At 44.1% G+C, this 15,915-nt stretch overlaps 3 protein-coding genes across 3 annotated transcripts; 1 reads left to right on the top strand and 2 right to left on the bottom strand.

The window, feature by feature from the left end:
* Positions 1-43: 43 nt before the first annotated feature.
* On the bottom strand, positions 44-11,189 carry LOC115121435 (angio-associated migratory cell protein-like). Its single transcript, XM_029650524.2, has 11 exons — positions 10,850-11,189; positions 10,452-10,595; positions 10,061-10,180; positions 9,749-9,888; positions 9,463-9,607; positions 9,271-9,354; positions 8,857-8,972; positions 1,676-1,773; positions 1,465-1,555; positions 1,168-1,322; positions 44-1,003 (listed from the first exon to the last, which is right to left on the bottom strand). Exons 1-11 carry the CDS (start codon positions 10,938-10,940, stop codon positions 928-930), a joined length of 1,260 nt encoding a protein of 419 aa, XP_029506384.2. The 5' UTR covers positions 10,941-11,189; the 3' UTR covers positions 44-927.
* LOC115121436 (piggyBac transposable element-derived protein 4-like) lies at positions 5,046-7,723 on the bottom strand. The gene is made up of 2 exons (XM_029650526.2): positions 7,229-7,723; positions 5,046-7,010 (listed from the first exon to the last, which is right to left on the bottom strand). Exons 1-2 carry the CDS (start codon positions 7,408-7,410, stop codon positions 5,978-5,980), a joined length of 1,215 nt encoding a protein of 404 aa, XP_029506386.1. The 5' UTR covers positions 7,411-7,723; the 3' UTR covers positions 5,046-5,977.
* Positions 11,190-12,187: 998 nt separating the features above from the next.
* LOC115121433 (late histone H2A.2.2-like) lies at positions 12,188-13,112 on the top strand. Its single transcript, XM_029650521.2, has 2 exons — positions 12,188-12,317; positions 12,618-13,112. Exon 2 carries the CDS (start codon positions 12,618-12,620, stop codon positions 13,035-13,037), a length of 420 nt encoding a protein of 139 aa, XP_029506381.1. The 5' UTR covers positions 12,188-12,317; the 3' UTR covers positions 13,038-13,112.
* The last annotated feature ends 2,803 nt before the right edge of the window (positions 13,113-15,915 follow it).

The following is a 15,915-nucleotide window of genomic DNA, read 5'->3' as shown; positions in this document are numbered from 1 at the left end:
AGGCAGAGCTGATGCTGGGAATGAACCAGGACAACCTAGAGACTTGGGTTGAAAACATCTTTAATGGTTCCAACAAACAGCAGAACAAAGCCCATGGCTCTGTCCCAATACTTCAGAGATGCACCCTTCCTTCCATGTTTCCTTAAGGTCAGTGATGGGGTAGGGGAAAGCAAAGTTATCACATTATTTCCACCAATCCAGATTCGTGATTACTTCAGAAAAGGAAGGACGGATGCATTTCTAAAGTATTTCAACAGGGCCCAATATATTTACACAAGGTTGAGTTGACATAATTTGGGGTGATTTAGGGGGAAAGTGAGGATTACACTCCACAAATCACCAGAAATGATGGGGACATCATCGAGATCTCCATCCCTACGTAGCTCTATTACCTTAATGTGTATTCATAATTGTCATCAATCCAAAACGCACAGGGAACACCAAGGTATACATGTAAGTGTATTTAGTGATAAATCAAGGACCACATGACGTATCCAATTGGTCTACTGTTAGATGCTTCATTGCCTCTAGGATGACGTGTTCCAACATCTCCACTACCACACCACTTAGAATGCATATATTTTGTGTGGGTTCTACTTGAGAAACCTGAGTAGAATGGCTGGCAATTCTAGAACCTTCTAGAACACTGCAGGTCTACTATAGATCAGACAGACCACAATCGATACAAGACACTTCAAAAACCCTCAGTTGTGAGAAAACACAATGAAAGGCTGGGATTCAATCCGATCGCGCTTTGTTGACAATGCGCCATTTAAAGGACATCTTCGGATTGAGCCGATATATGCAGTGTCCACCGTTAAAACGGTCTCCACAAAAACATTGCCTTTAAGGTGCATTGTCGACAAAGCGCGATCGGGGTTGAGTCCATCCACATTTCTCTCGCTCTTTCTCCCTCTGCTCCTCTTATTAACGGTCTGGCCGTTGGAGGCAGAAGAGTTTGGCCTGGTGGTCTCCAGAGGCAGTGACCGCCATAGAGGCTTCTCTGTGGGAGGAGGAGAGAGAGTCAGATGAGAATAGGAGCCTTTCTGGCCCAAGTAAGTAGAATACAAGATCCTCATAACCACTGATACAGGGTCAGACGTTTTGTGCATAAGCCTAATTGAAAAGGTTAGGATCTGTGATGAGCGTGTGTGTTGGTGTGTGTACCTGTTAAGTGTGAAGTCGAGGATCTCCGCCTGGTGGCCACGGTACTCTGACACCATGGTTCCCGAGCGGGCATCCCACAGCCTCACCGCCCCGTCCAGACTACAGGTGGACACCACAGAGGATGACTCCTCCCACTGCAGTTTAACAATGCCAGCCTGACACACACACAGTCGGTTATAGAGCATATAACAAGGCATATGAAAATAGCAGAGCAACATGTCTCTTACAATCCATGATCAGAGGATTATTGTGGGTTTGGTTGTGAGTTGGGAGCCTGTTGGATGGCTGGTTTCTTACCTGGTGCTGACACTTGTGTCTGAGGACCTGTGAGGAGAGGTCATAGATAGCCAGGGTCCCATGCAGATACGCCACCGCTATCAGAGGCAACCTGGACAACAGAGAACACAGCATCATTCAAAACATGGCAACTGTTACACACCGTATGCCATGTAGTTCATTTAAGGTTAACTTGTGATTCTGGTCTTATGTTAAAAACATGAAGTCTTACACATTGCAGAACCCCACTGACTCCACCGAGTTGGTCTCCTCAGCATCCTCCTGAGAGGCTTTGGCTTTGCCCCCATCCACAGAGAACACACCCAACACCTACACACACCATTAGATACATTCCAGTTAGACAGCATATACCAACTGATAAGTAGCAGTACAGCACATCTCGAAAACCCACACCATGTTGGTCAATTGAACACATGACAGAACATTTTCTTGTGAATAATGCATGTCAATCTCCCCATGTCATCACGTCATCTGTCCCACCGTGTAAACCCAGAAGTACTGTTTTCATTCCCACTGTCCTCTGTACGTGGTCTCTACCGTAGCTCCAGTAGTTACGTGGTCTCTACCGTAGCTCCAGCAGTTATGTGGTCTCTACCGTAGCTCCAGCAGTTACGTGGTCTCTACCGTAGCTCCAGCAGTTACGTGGTCTCTACCGTAGCTCCAGCAGTTACGTGGTCTCTACCGTAGCTCCAGTAGTTACGTGGTCTCTACCGTAGCTCCAGCAGTTACGTGGTCTCTACCGTAGCTCCAGTAGTTACGTGGTCTCTACCGTAGCTCCAGCGTGGTCTCTACCGTTAGTGTGGGTCTCTACCGTAGCTCCAGTAGTTATGTGGTCTCTACCGTAGCTCCAGTAGTTACGTGGTCTCTACCGTAGCTCCAGTAGTTACGTGGTCTCTACCGTAGCTCCAGCAGTTACGTGGTCTCTACCGTAGCTCCAGCAGTTACGTGGTCTCTACCGTAGCTCCAGTAGTTACGTGGTCTTTACCGTAGCTCCAGCAGTTACGTGGTCTCTACCGTAGCTCCAGCAGTTACGTGGTCTCTACCGTAGCTCCAGCAGTTACGTGGTCTCTACCGTAGCTCCAGCAGTTACGTGGTCTCTACCGTAGCTCCAGTAGTTACGTGGTCTCTACCGTAGCTCCAGCAGTTACGTGCTCTCTACCGTAGCTCCAGTAGTTACGTGGTCTCTACCGTAGCTCCAGTAGTTACGTGGTCTTTACCGTAGCTCCAGTAGTTACGTGGTCTCTACCGTAGCTCCAGCAGTTACGTGGTCTCTACCGTAGCTCCAGTAGTTACGTGGTCTCTACCGTAGCTCCAGTAGTTACGTGGTCTCTACCGTAGCTCCAGCAGTTACGTGGTCTCTACCGTAGCTCCAGTAGTTACGTGGTCTCTACCGTAGCTCCAGCAGTTACGTGGCCTCTACCGTAGCTCCAGCAGTTACGTGGTCTCTACCGTAGCTCCAGCAGTTACGTGGTCTCTACCGTAGCTCCAGCAGTTACGTGGTCTCTACCGTAGCTCCAGTAGTTACGTGGTCTCTACCGTAGCTCCAGTAGTTACGTGGTCTCTACCGTAGCTCCAGCAGTTACGTGGTCTCTACCGTAGCTCCAGTAGTTACGTGGTCTCTACCGTAGCTCCAGCAGTTATGTGGTCTCTACCGTAGCTCCAGTAGTTACGTGGTCTCTACCGTAGCTCCAGCAGTTATGTGGTCTCTACCGTAGCTCCAGTAGTTACGTGGTCTCTACCGTAGCTCCAGCAGTTACGTGGCCTCTACCGTAGCTCCAGCAGTTACGTGGTCTCTACCGTAGCTCCAGCAGTTACGTGGTCTCTACCGTAGCTCCAGCAGTTACGTGGTCTCTACCGTAGCTCCAGTAGTTACGTGGTCTCTACCGTAGCTCCAGTAGTTACGTGGTCTCTACCGTAGCTCCAGCAGTTACGTGGTCTCTACCGTAGCTCCAGCAGTTACGTGGTCTCTACCGTAGCTCCAGCAGTTATGTGGTCTCTACCGTAGCTCCAGTAGTTACGTGGTCTCTACCGTAGCTCCAGCAGTTATGTGGTCTCTACCGTAGCTCCAGTAGTTACGTGGTCTCTACCGTAGCTCCAGTAGTTACGTGGTCTCTACCGTAGCTCCAGCAGTTATGTGGTCTCTACCGTAGCTCCAGTAGTTACGTGGTCTCTACCGTAGCTCCAGCAGTTATGTGGTCTCTACCGTAGCTCCAGCAGTTACGTGGTCTCTACCGTAGCTCCAGTAGTTACGTGGTCTCTACCGTAGCTCCAGCAGTTACGTGGTCTCTACCGTAGCTCCAGCAGTCACGTGGTCTTTACCGTAGCTCCAGTAGTTAGTGGTCTCTACCGTAGCTCCAGTAGTTACGTGGTCTCTACCGTAGCTCCAGCAGTTACGTGGTCTTTACCGTAGCTCCAGTAGTTACGTGGTCTCTACCGTAGCTCCAGCAGTTACGTGGTCTCTACCGTAGCTCCAGCAGTTACGTGGTCTCTACCGTAGCTCCAGCAGTTACGTGGTCTTTACCGTAGCTCCAGCAGTTACGTGGTCTCTATCCCACAGTAGTTACAGATGAAGTCGGAAGTTTACATACACCTTAGTCAAATACATTTAAACTCAGTTTCACACAATTCCTAACACTTAATCCTGGTAAAACTTCCCCAACTTAGGTCAGTTAGGATCACCACTTTATTTTAAGAACGTAAAATGTCAGAATAATACTAGGGATAATTATTTATTTCAGCTTTCATTTCTTTCATCACATTCCCAGTAGATCAGAAGTTAGCATGCACTCAATTAGTATTTGGTAGCATTGCCTTTAAATTGTTTCACTTGGGTCAAACGTTTCGGGTAGCCTTCCACAAGCTTCCCACAATAAGGTGGGTGAATTTTGGCCCATTCCCCCTGACAGAGCTGGTGTAACTGAGTCAGGTTTGTAGGCCTCCTTGCTCACACATGCTTTTTCAGTTCTGCCCACAAAATTTTCTATAGGATTGAGGTCAGGGCTTTGTGATGGCCACTCCAATACCTTGACTTTGTTGTCCTTAAGCCATTTTGCCACAACTTTGGAAGTATGCTTGAGGTCATTGTCCATTTGGAAGACCCATTTACGACCAAGCTTTAACTTCCTGACTGATGTCTTGAGATGTTGCTCCAATATATCCACATCATTTTCCTTCCTCATGATGCCATCTATTTTGTGAAGTGCAGCAGACCCTCCTGCAGCAAAGCACTTTGTGTACGTATACTTCTGACCCACTAGAATTGTGATACAGTAAATGATAAGTGAAATAATCTGTCTGTAAACAATTGTTGGAAAAATTACTTGTGTCATGCGCGAAGTAGATAACCTAACCGACTTGCCAAAACTATAGTTTGTTAATTTAATCTCTTAGAGCTACCCCCTACTTTTTTGAATTTCCGCCTGAAATCATACCCAAATCTAACTGCCTGTAGCTCAGGCCCAGATATGCATATTCTTGGTATCATTTGAAAGGAAACACTCTGAAGTTTGTGTAAATGTGAATTGAATGTAGGAGAATATAACACCATAGATCTGGTAGAAGAAAATACAAGGAAATAAACATATGTTTTCTGTTTTTATTGTTGCTGCATCATCTTTCAACTGAACAAGAACATCCAAACATACAGATAGGATGCTGGGGGTGGTTTGAATGAAGAACATAAGATGGCAACAGTATTTGAAAAAGGTTTCAGAAAGATATCTTCAGGAATGAGTGAGCTACATGACATTGAGCATGTAGTCATCCAGGTGTCCCACACAAGTTGCCCAAATGTACCCAAGTGGCCGAATTGGTACAGAGATACATTTTAAGTAAAAGACTATATACAAAACACTCAAATGCAATTCTAACAACCCCCCCCCCACACACACAAAAAATGACATTTTGAATAAATGTAAAATAACAAGGGTAACTATTTACACACATTCAATGTATAATGTACAATATTGTGAAGACCCTCAGTCCTCTCCAAAATATTGTTCTTCTGATGCCATGCCCAATAGCAGTCTCTTTCTGCTGTAAAGCAGAGGGTTACTGAACAGCTGGTGCAGGTGATGGGGCATTTCCTGTGACACAGAACACAACGATGTCTCCCTACTGTGCCCTTTTGCTCCTGGATGAGCAGCTCCCTGAAGGCTTGCTGTGAGATGGGTGGCTGTCCACAGCTCTTAGCCATTTCCTTCTGGAGGATGAAGGCATTCACCACAGCAACGTCAATGAAATGATAGAAAAATGTCTTGTACCATTTCATTGCCTTGTGGAGAACATTGTAGTAGCCAATCAGTGCATCTGACAGGTCCACACCTCCCATGCTCTTGTTGTAGTCCTTGATGGCTGCAGGAATGGGGACATTTTTTGTGGTCCATGCCCCAGTAGCACCATTCACACGCCTGACGACGTGATCTCAACTGAAGGACTTGTGGATACTGGAGCACATGACCACCTCTCTGGTATCCATCCACTTCACAAAGAGCAGGCCATCTTCACAGATCCATCACATGGTACCCCGCTCAGCCCGCTTAGGCATGTCATTCACCTTGGTCTTTGGAAAGCCCACTCTGTTGGTCCGAATGGTGCCACAAGCCCACACATCCCGCTTCCTCAGGTCTGTGAACAGGGTAGGGCTTGTGTAGAAGTTGTCCACAAAAAGTTTGCAGCCCTTCCCCAGGAGTTGAAAATCTAATAACTGCATAACAGAGTCATAGCTAAGTCCCTTACCGGTCGCAAAACTGCTCTTCCCCTCATAAACAAAAAAATTGCACATGTATGCACACACAGAATCAGCCAAAACAAACAGTTTGTAACCCCATTTAGTTGGTTTGTTACGCATGTATTGTTTTAGGCCAATTCTGGCCTTTGAAGCTACCATCCTCTCATCGATGGAAACGTTCTGGGCAGGCGGAAAATAGGTTTTGCAAGCCTCAACGATGCTGGGGTAGAGCGGTTTTATTTTGCACAGCCTATCAAACCTTGCTGTGCCTCTCATCTTCTCATTGTCCTCATCAACTTCTGGGTCACTGATATGAAGCGCCCGTGAGATTGTCAGAAACCTTTTGCATGATATGACAGTGGAGAGGAAAGGCAGTTGATAGAGGGGAGCAGTTTTCCAGTAGTCTTTCAGGGTTTTTAGCTTCCATCCCTCTTTCTTGCCTTCCTGCTTCTTAGCACCATACTTATTTGTGTTCGACACCAGGGAATCAACAACTGCCGAGGTGAAAAACAGCTGAAAAAGTTGCATGGGGCTGTACTTAGAGGTCATGTCCAGCTGAGGTCCCGATGGCCTCTTCGGTCTGAATACTGGAGGTGTAGGCAACACATCCTCCTCCAGCACAGAGTGCCAACGACCCTCCTCCTCTCTGATTGCAGGTTTAGCTCTTCCCCACCTCCACTTCTTTGTCACAGACTTCCCACCTGGCAGGGCGGGGGTAGGTGTGGAGCCGGAGACAGCAGGGGTCCGGCTAGATGATCCCGCTCCTGTGGGGGATGGGCACCTTGGCAGTGGGGGCTCCCAATCAGAATTGGAGGGACTGTGAAATAAAGACACAGAAACACAGATTATATTAGAGAAGGAAACGTAAATCACTAAGGTGAGGTTCTGTTCCGTTCCATGTTTAGATAAAATACATATAATATTTACAGACACACAAACACCCAAAATGTAGAGCCATATGGCGCCACAACAAACATTTCATTACTGAATATATATATGTCAAATATTTCAAACAACAGCATGAGAATTACTTACCAATCGAGAATGGCATCTTCACCATACAGAAACATGTCCTCAAATTGGGAGTCCAAACTTGACATACAATCCGATAGATCTTCTTGTAATTCTGTGTCACTTCCTCTATCAATCTCGTCAATAATATCATGTAGATCTGTATACCTGGACTTTGCGTTTGATTTTCCAGATTTACTCGCCATAATTCCTTCAATAAAATAGCGGAAAATGATCTTGACTCAATACTGCTTCGCGCAAACAAAGTGGCTCCTTCGGGTAGAAATTCCAATGGCAAATGGCTGTGTTACGCTCGAATTTCGTTCAAAAGCTGGTCTTCCCGGATATAAACATTAGATATTGCCATTTACCTCAGCCCATTGGCTATCTACCAAGCGAGATTTCAAGACAATCAGTGGTGATTGGGCAGAAATACAGTCATTCAAAGAAGCACTGGTGATATCATTGGCACGCAATGAGGTCATTGTTTGCTGTGTTCATATCAGTTCCTTTCGGTCAATACGCCTGTAAAAAGAACCATGAAGTATGGTTGTGTTACTAACAAACAGAGGATTACAATGAAACCAACCATGACTAGATAAACGTAAATGTAGTGTGAGTAATTGCATCGAATGTCTCATTGAAAGTTGAAGGATACGGAATTCATTACACAGGCTGTTTACAAAATGTGTCATTTTATGCTATAAAAATCGATTTAATTGAACAAAACAACTATTTATTGTGAAGATTGGACTTTTTGTATTGCCAAAAGAAGATCTTCAAAGGTAATTGAATATTTTAGTGCCATTTCTGGCTTTTTGTGACGCTAAAGCTTGGTTGGAATATGCCAGTAATACTTGTGTGTGTGTGGCGCGCTGTCGTCAGATTATCGTAAGGATTGCTAAGAAGATGTTAAGCTTTTAAATTATGTTAGATACATGTATTTACAAGAACGTTTAATATTACGAATTGTGTATTTAGTATCTTTGCGCTATGCTATTTCACCAGATGTTAGCCTATGCGGGACACTAACGTCCTGCATAGCCTAAAGAGGTTAACAAGAAATTTGTGGAGTGGTTGAAAAAAAAAGAGTTTCAATGACTCCAAGCTAAGTGTATGTAAACTTCCGACTTCAACTGTATGTGTCCTCTCTCCTACAGTAGTTACGTGTCCTCTCTCCTACAGTATGTATGTGTTCTCTATAATACAGTAGTTATGTGTTCTCTATAATACAGTAGTTATGTGTTCTTTATAATACAGTAGTTATGTGTTCTTTATAATACAGTAGTTATGTGTTCTCTATAATACAGTAGTTATGTGTTCTCTATAATACAGTAGTTATGTGTTCTTTATAATACAGTAGTTATGTGTTCTTTATAATACAGTAGTTATGTGTTCTTTATAATACAGTAGTTATGTGTTCTTTATAATACAGTAGTTATGTGTTCTCTATAATACAGTAGTTATGTGTTCTCTATAATACAGTAGTTATGTGTTCTTTATAATACAGTAGTTATGTGTTCTTTATAATACAGTAGTTATGTGTTCTTTATAATACAGTAGTTATGTGTTCTTTATAATACAGTAGTTATGTGTTCTTTATAATACAGTAGTTATGTGTTCTCTTTAATACAGTAGTGCCCGCTGCCCACCTTGCCAGTGGCAGTGTTGATGAGCTTGGCACGGCCATCTACAGAGCCCGTCAGCACCAGAGAGCCGTCCTTGTTACAGGCCAGGCACGTCAGCGCCCCCTGGTGTCCATCATGACCTGAGGTGGCCAGAGAAGCGAGGAGACAGTTGAGTGGGGATAGAAGTTGTTCCTTACCGCTGGTCCAGTGGCAGTTATTACTGTTTTATCCTCAGAAAAGTCAAGATTAGGATTTGGGGTTTGGTCATCTGCTCTAGATATAAAGTAAGCCATGTACACTAATAAACACAATCCACACTGATTTTCATGAGGAATTCCACACCTATTCCCAGTGACCATGACACACATCCTGCCGTCTGGCAGTAGTGAGGATTGTCACATACTCTGTTCAGGCGTGCGACAACTTGGCCAAACTCACCTTTAATCACATGGGTGGCATTTCCCTGCTTGAGGTCCCAAAGTCGTACGTTCCCATCTTCATAGCCCACCACAGCTCTCTTCCCTGTGGAGAAAAGACAAAGTTGTTACATGTTCAACCTGGCAGCACAGATCATGGTAGAGTATTCTGTGCTGAATTGTCCTTTATGCTTGGCTGGGAAGACAGTCTCACCGTCTGGCAGGACCTTTCCACTGGTCGACTGGCAGCCAGGGCCCTGCAGGGTCTTACAGTCACCCCCTGGGATCTTCCACATCCAAACGTTACCGTCCGCCATGCCCGCCAGCAGCACCGGGGCGCAGGGGTGCCACTCCATCCACTAACACACACACACTTCAGATGCCAAAACTTGATTTAACTACCTAGCTTAATCAGGCAGAATCAGGTGTGGCAGTGTGTTCCTGCTGGTCTACAATAAATATGCGCACCCTGTTTCGGGCCGGGCTGCGTTCTCCCTCACCTCCAGGTCTCCCACCTCGAAGGACCACACCTCCTGCTTGGTCTCCACCTTCCAGACCTTGATCAGCCCACTCATGTCCCCTGTGGCCACCAGGGAAGAATCATGGCTGAATAAAACACTTGTCACGGAGTCCTTATGGCCTACGGTTGTGGAAAAAGAAGGACTGGGGTTAAATATTGGGAGCAACACAAATATCTGTTTATTCTGAGCTCAACTATCTTGTAGCATAAAGAAATGTCCTATTGGGATGTCAAAGCTAAATTAAAAGCACAACAACTAATTGATGACAGCTTGGAGAGTATGGAGGCTCACCTGTACATTCAAACAGCACTTCCCCGTCACTCACTCTCCAGACGTAGGCCTTGTCATCCTCTCCTCCGGTCACAGCCAAGCTGTTTGTGTCTGGGTCCAGACTCACACAGAACACGGAGCCTGGAAAACACAAGTCAATGTAATAACAGAAGAAAAAAAAGAGACCCATACATGTCCCTGGCCTATCCAATAGCTTTTACCCTGTCTCCTTCCCTTCAATACATGAAATGACTGTAAAGTCATCCACCCTTTACTGTCAAATCCTATCAACATAGTGGTGGTGATGATGGAACAAGATAATGAGATGGACCTACTACCAGCAACTGCCACTGAGTTGTTTAGAGACTGAAAGAAAAGCACTAGTCAGGTGATATAGTTAGCTAGCTAGTACCCGTGTGTTTGGAAAAGGTGAGTTCGCTGTCATCTTGCTCCTTTTCCTGCTCCATCTCGTCATCGGTATCCCAGTCTTCCTGTTCATTGTCTCCGTCCTCAGTCTCTCCGACGTCCACGTCCTCGAACTCATCCGCCAAATCATCTGTCCGTCAGAGTGAGGTATTACTGTACTTGACACATGTACCTCTCTTAGTTTTATACCACGACATTAACTCATAGAAGGTCTAACCAAGACAATGCCCCCAGCGTCCAAGAGACAACTTATTTTGCTCAATCAATGACAGTCCATGTAGCAAGTCCTCATACAGTTATAAGGACATGAACTAAACTACACCCCTTGAAGCATCTGCTTCTGACCAACGAACGTTATCTAGCTAAGCATGCAACCATCATTACCTGGGTTTTGCTCTGTTTCGTTAAGGTCGATGACTTCTATAATCTCTTCATCCCCGTGGAATTGTACCGAATTTTCGTCCGAGTAATCCATGATAGCTAGCTAGATGTTACCAAGGTGGCTAACTTAAATTAGCTGCCTAATTTGAGAGCTGAAAAGTTTGCTAACGCGACAAAATGTTGAAAACAGGTTAAGAAAATATGTTAAGTCAATCACAGAAAACGCTAAAGATTGTTATTTCTTGGTGCTGACCGAAGAACAAATCCGAGCTATAGAGAAAAACATCTAAATAGTGTCCACATGTTTTTTTCACATGTGTGAAAGTCTCCGGAAGTCTCTGGCACTCCGTTATTACGTCAATAAAACATTTGATACGATTGGTGTTTCACCCTGAATCTTGACACGCCCCCTTCATAGTAACAACCAATCCATGCCAAAGTGGGCGGGACTTCTTCAACATGACTACTTCATCGGAGAGTAATATACAAATCCAATTTTGATAAACTTCCATATCTACTGGGTGAAATACCACAGTGTGCCATCACAGCAGCAAGATTTGTGACCTGTTGCCACAAGAAAAGGGCAACCAGTGAAGAACAAACACCATTGTAAATACAACCCATATTTATGCTTATTTATTTTCCCTTGTGTACTTTAACTATTTGTACATTGTTACAACACTGATATATATATACAAATATGACATTTGTAATGTCTTTATTTTTTTGAAACTTCTGTATGTGTAATGTTTACTGTTAATTTGTATTGTTTATTTCACTTTGGTATATTATCTACCTCACGTGCTTTGGCAATGTTAACTCATGTTTCCCATGCCAATAAAGCCCCTTGAATTGAATTGAATATCCTTGTACACTAGATGGCACAAAAACACCATTATCATCATGCTGGCTTTCATCCTTCCTCTCTTCTGATATAGCGTTTCCCAACTCCGGTCCTCGAGTACCTCCAACAGCACACATTTTTGATGTAGCGCCGGAAAAAAAGCACCTGATTCAACTTGTCAAGGGCTTGATGATTAGTTGGCAAGTACAATCGGCTGCGCTTGTCCGGGTACAACAAACACGTGTACTGTTGTGGTACTCAGGACCGGAGTTGGGAAACACTCTTCTAATATAACATTTTCAGGTAGACTAATGTAAAATTATCTGAACACAGAATAGGTGTAAAATAGATGGCACAACTTCCACCTACCCTATCGGATCTGCTAACGTACTGTATATATATCCAGAGTAGTAAGGAGTAGGGCATAGGGCTCGATTTGGAATTGGGCCCCATGTGAATTTCCTCTAATCGGCTATCCAATCAGACATAAGTATTTACGACATGTGACTTTGGGAAAACGGGTCCCCTCAATAATGCAACTTGTTATTCCCTTCATAAAAAAAGGCTCTATGGCTGCTGTTATTTCCAGTTTAGGCTTCTTCTAGTTTTTGCAAACAGCCTGTCGCCGTGAGTATAGACATGTTTCGTTTTTTGCTAATTTCTCATTTGTGTGTAATGCATTGTCCTCGTAATTTTCTATATTTTGATTTAAAGTGTAAGTGTTCTGGTAGTCCTGTTAACTGTGTAAATAGTGTGCCTGTGGGATTGTAGTGATTGAGTGGGCACCAGCTGAAGGGCAGTGCATTAGCTTCTTTGCATCCACAACTCTTCCCAGGAGGGCTTGCATATTGGCGATGCACTTGAGTCAATGTTTGAATAATTTCAACAGTCACTAATAAACATGTACTTTGTATCTCAAACTACAAGATGTCCGGTCGTGGAAAGAAAGCTGTCTCCAAATCGAAGACTTCCACAAGTCGCTCTGTCAGGGCAGGTCTCCAGTTTCCTGTAGGCCGAATTCACCGTCTGCTGAAGAAGGGACATTACGCTGCCCGCATTGGTACAGGAGCTGCAGTCTACCTCGCTGCCATACTGGAGTATCTCTGCGCTGAAGTCCTGGAGCTCTCGGGCAACGCGGCCCGTGACAATAAGAAGTCGCGCATTGCTCCACGGCACATCCAACTAGCTGTGCGGAACGACGAGGAGCTGAACACGCTGCTGGGTGCGGTCACCATATCGGAGGGTGGTGTCCTTCCAAACATCCAAGCCGTGTTACTTCCCAAGAAGAGCAAGCAACCTAAAGACAACGGCAGCAATGCCAACGACGTCCAGTCTCAAGAGTTTTAGAATGTACCATACAAGCTTTTACCGCAAACTCGTCCCTTTCACCGTTTTCCTTAATAAAATAACAATTTTAACGTGTCTTTAGTGTTGGCCAGCTGATGCACTGCAATGACCTATGTTAAGCTTTATTTAAACATTTCGGGTCAAATCAAGAAGTGCTTTCAAGTCAAATCATTGACACTTTTGCCCAAAAAAATGCTTCTCAGTTTGAGAAGTTGTTACAGAAATAATGCCAGTTCACTGGAATTTGAATTTACTTCCTGAATTGACTGACTTCAATTTGAATTAATCCCCAACCCTGCAAGGAATGCGGTAGGCCTACTGGTTTCATGAGCTAAAACCAATACCCTGGGTTCTAGTGACAGTTTCAAAAACTAGGGCATTGCAGAACTGAATCTTAATGGTTTGTTTTCCATCCAAAAGCCGGTGTAACAGTGTTTTAAAGTAACTTGAGAGCACCCCTCAGCTAGCTAGAAATGTGGCTGGAGCCATCCAATTTTGAATCCTTTGGGTGGCTCAACTGGTTTGGAATGTTAGTTAGAGGGGTTGTGATGCAGAGAACCACTGTTTTGAGCCTAGTGACCCCGGGGGAAACAGAATTTAGAATATGAGAGAAATTTGCATCAATATTGAGTAACTGGCCCTGTCTTGACTCTCTCCCTATGCATGATAGCCAGACCTTTTCAAATTTATATTGAGCTCCTTTTCATGTCTAAGAGTGGCTGCCATTGACTATTATAAATGAAAGCACTTGTCTGTTCAGGTCTGTGTACTTTGTCTGGGCTTACTTCTCCGTGCTCCTGAGTCTTTGATCCTAGGGGGTAGGCCTGGCATGGGGTTGCCTGCGGGCATTGTGCCCGGGAGGGTTTCACTGATGAGCAGACCTTCAGCGTGGACAAACACTACAGTACTGCACCATGATCAGGAAAACCATTCAAGGTAACCTGGGTAGAATGGTTATCGGTACATAAGGTAAATGCTATACCAAGTGAGGAAGCACCTGTGAGGAGGCATATTTTGTATTTTCTTATGGCTTGATATTACTTGAAATCAGGGGCGCAACTTTGGTTTAAGAAGTGGGTGGGACATATTTTTCACTCCAAACAGCCTACTGCTCGGAGGCAACCGAACGGTCCTAAAGCACACTATTTCCTTGTTTTGTATCACATTCCAATAAACCTGAGGGGGACAAAAATGCACTTTCAGAATGTGGTGGGAGGACGGACATATCGTCCCCAGTGAAAGTTGTGCCCGTGCTTGAAATGTACTATTAGTGCAAAATGTTTCTCAATAGTTATGTCAGCTGTGATATGTTTGTGTATGGTAATGAGAGGATTTCCGATAGCAAAAGAAATATAGGCAACATGACATGTATTTTTTCCATGGTTTATCCTTCCTCTTTCTCAATCCATCTAAATCCCCAATCTGTCTAGAAATCACATGAAACAATGTTTTTCAGGTCTACTTTTGTCCTACTTGCTCAGACGATAACTGAACTGTGGATGGGCTTCTTTAAACTGTCATAGGGATGACATAACAGTCAGACACCAGAATCAGTCATCATTGATGTCAGTTTATCACAAAAATGAGCCTGTTTAATATTGACACTGGGATGGTGTACCAACACACACACACATACTGTACATGCACATAAGAAAGCACGCACACATACACTACCTGTCAAAAGTTTTAGAACACCTACTTATTTAAGGGTTTTTCTTTATATTTACTATTTTCTACATTGTAGAATAATAGTGAAGACAAACTATGAAATAACACATGGAATCCTGTAGTAACCAAAAAAGTGTTGAACAAATCTAAATATATTTTATATTTGAGATTCTTCAAATGGCCATCCTTTGCCTTGACGACAGCTTAGCACACTTTGCATTCTCTCAACCTGCTTCACTTGGAATGCTTTTCCAACAGTCTTGAAGGAGTTCCCACATATGCTGAAAACTTGTCTGCTTTTCCTTCACTCTGCGGTCCAACTCATCCCAAACCATCTCAATTTGGTTGAGGTCGGTGAATTGTGGAGGCCAGGTCATCTGATGTAGCACTCCATCACTCTCTTTCTTGGGCAAATAGGTCTTATACAGCCTGGAGGTGTGTTTGGTCATTGTCCTGTTGAAAAACAAATGATAGTCACACTAAGCCCAAACCAGATGGGATGGCGTATCACTGCAGAATGCTGTGGTAGCCATGCTGGTTAAGTTTGCCTTGAATTCTAAATAAATAACAAAGTGTCACCAGCAAAGCACCCCCACACCATCACACCTCCTCCATGCTTTACGGTGGGAAATACACATGCAGATTTCATCCGTTCACCCACACCGCGTCTCACAAAGACACAGCGGTTGGAACCAAAAATTGCCAATTTGGACTCCAGACCAAAGGACACATTTCCACCTGTCTAATGTCCATTGCTCAAGCAAGTCTCTTCTTCTTATTGGGGTCCTTTAGTAGTGGTTTCTTTGCAGCAATTTGACCATGAAGGCCTGATTCACAGTCTCCTCTGAACAATTGATGTTGATGATTCACACAGTCTCCTCTGAACAATTGATGTTGAGATGTGTTTGTTACTTGAACTCTGTGAAGCGTTTATTTAGGCTGCAATTTCTGAGGCTGGTAACTAATAAACTTATCTTCTGCAGCAGAGGTAACTCTTAGCCTTCCATTCTTGTGGCGGTCCTCATGAGAGCCAGTTTCATCATAGCGCTTGATGGTTTTTGCGACTGCACTTGAAGAAAATGTCATAGTTCTTGAAATGTTCTGTATTGACTGACCTTCATGTCTTATCTTCTGTATACCTTGTCACAACACAAATGATTTGTTCAAATGCATTAAGAAGGTAAGAAATTCCACAAATGAACGTTTAACA

The sequence above is a fragment of the Oncorhynchus nerka genome, linkage group LG5, assembly GCF_034236695.1.
Source record: "Oncorhynchus nerka isolate Pitt River linkage group LG5, Oner_Uvic_2.0, whole genome shotgun sequence".
In the NCBI taxonomy this organism is placed as follows: Eukaryota; Metazoa; Chordata; class Actinopteri; order Salmoniformes; family Salmonidae; genus Oncorhynchus; species Oncorhynchus nerka.
The sequence above is the reverse complement of the archived record's forward strand: the minus strand, read 5'-3'. Positions and strand labels throughout refer to the sequence as shown.

What these genes read in the sequence shown, in the direction of transcription:
- LOC115121436 (XM_029650526.2), bottom strand. Translation starts at nt 7,410, where the DNA reads ATGGCGAGTAAATCTGGAAAATCAAACGCAAAGTCCAGGTATACAGAT. An exon ending in GAAGATGCCATTCTCGATTG is followed by an intron (nt 7,011 to 7,228) that starts GTAAGTAATTCT and finishes TTTATTTCACAG; the next exon opens with TCCCTCCAATTCTGATTGGG.
- LOC115121435 (XM_029650524.2), bottom strand. Translation starts at nt 10,940, where the DNA reads ATGGATTACTCGGACGAAAATTCGGTACAATTCCACGGGGATGAAGAG. An exon ending in TCGAGGTGGGAGACCTGGAG is followed by an intron (nt 9,608 to 9,748) that starts GTGAGGGAGAAC and finishes TGTGTGTGTTAG; the next exon opens with TGGATGGAGTGGCACCCCTG. An exon ending in TCAGTGGGGTTCTGCAATGT is followed by an intron (nt 1,556 to 1,675) that starts GTAAGACTTCAT and finishes TCTGTTGTCCAG; the next exon opens with GTTGCCTCTGATAGCGGTGG.
- LOC115121433 (XM_029650521.2), top strand. Translation starts at nt 12,618, where the DNA reads ATGTCCGGTCGTGGAAAGAAAGCTGTCTCCAAATCGAAGACTTCCACA.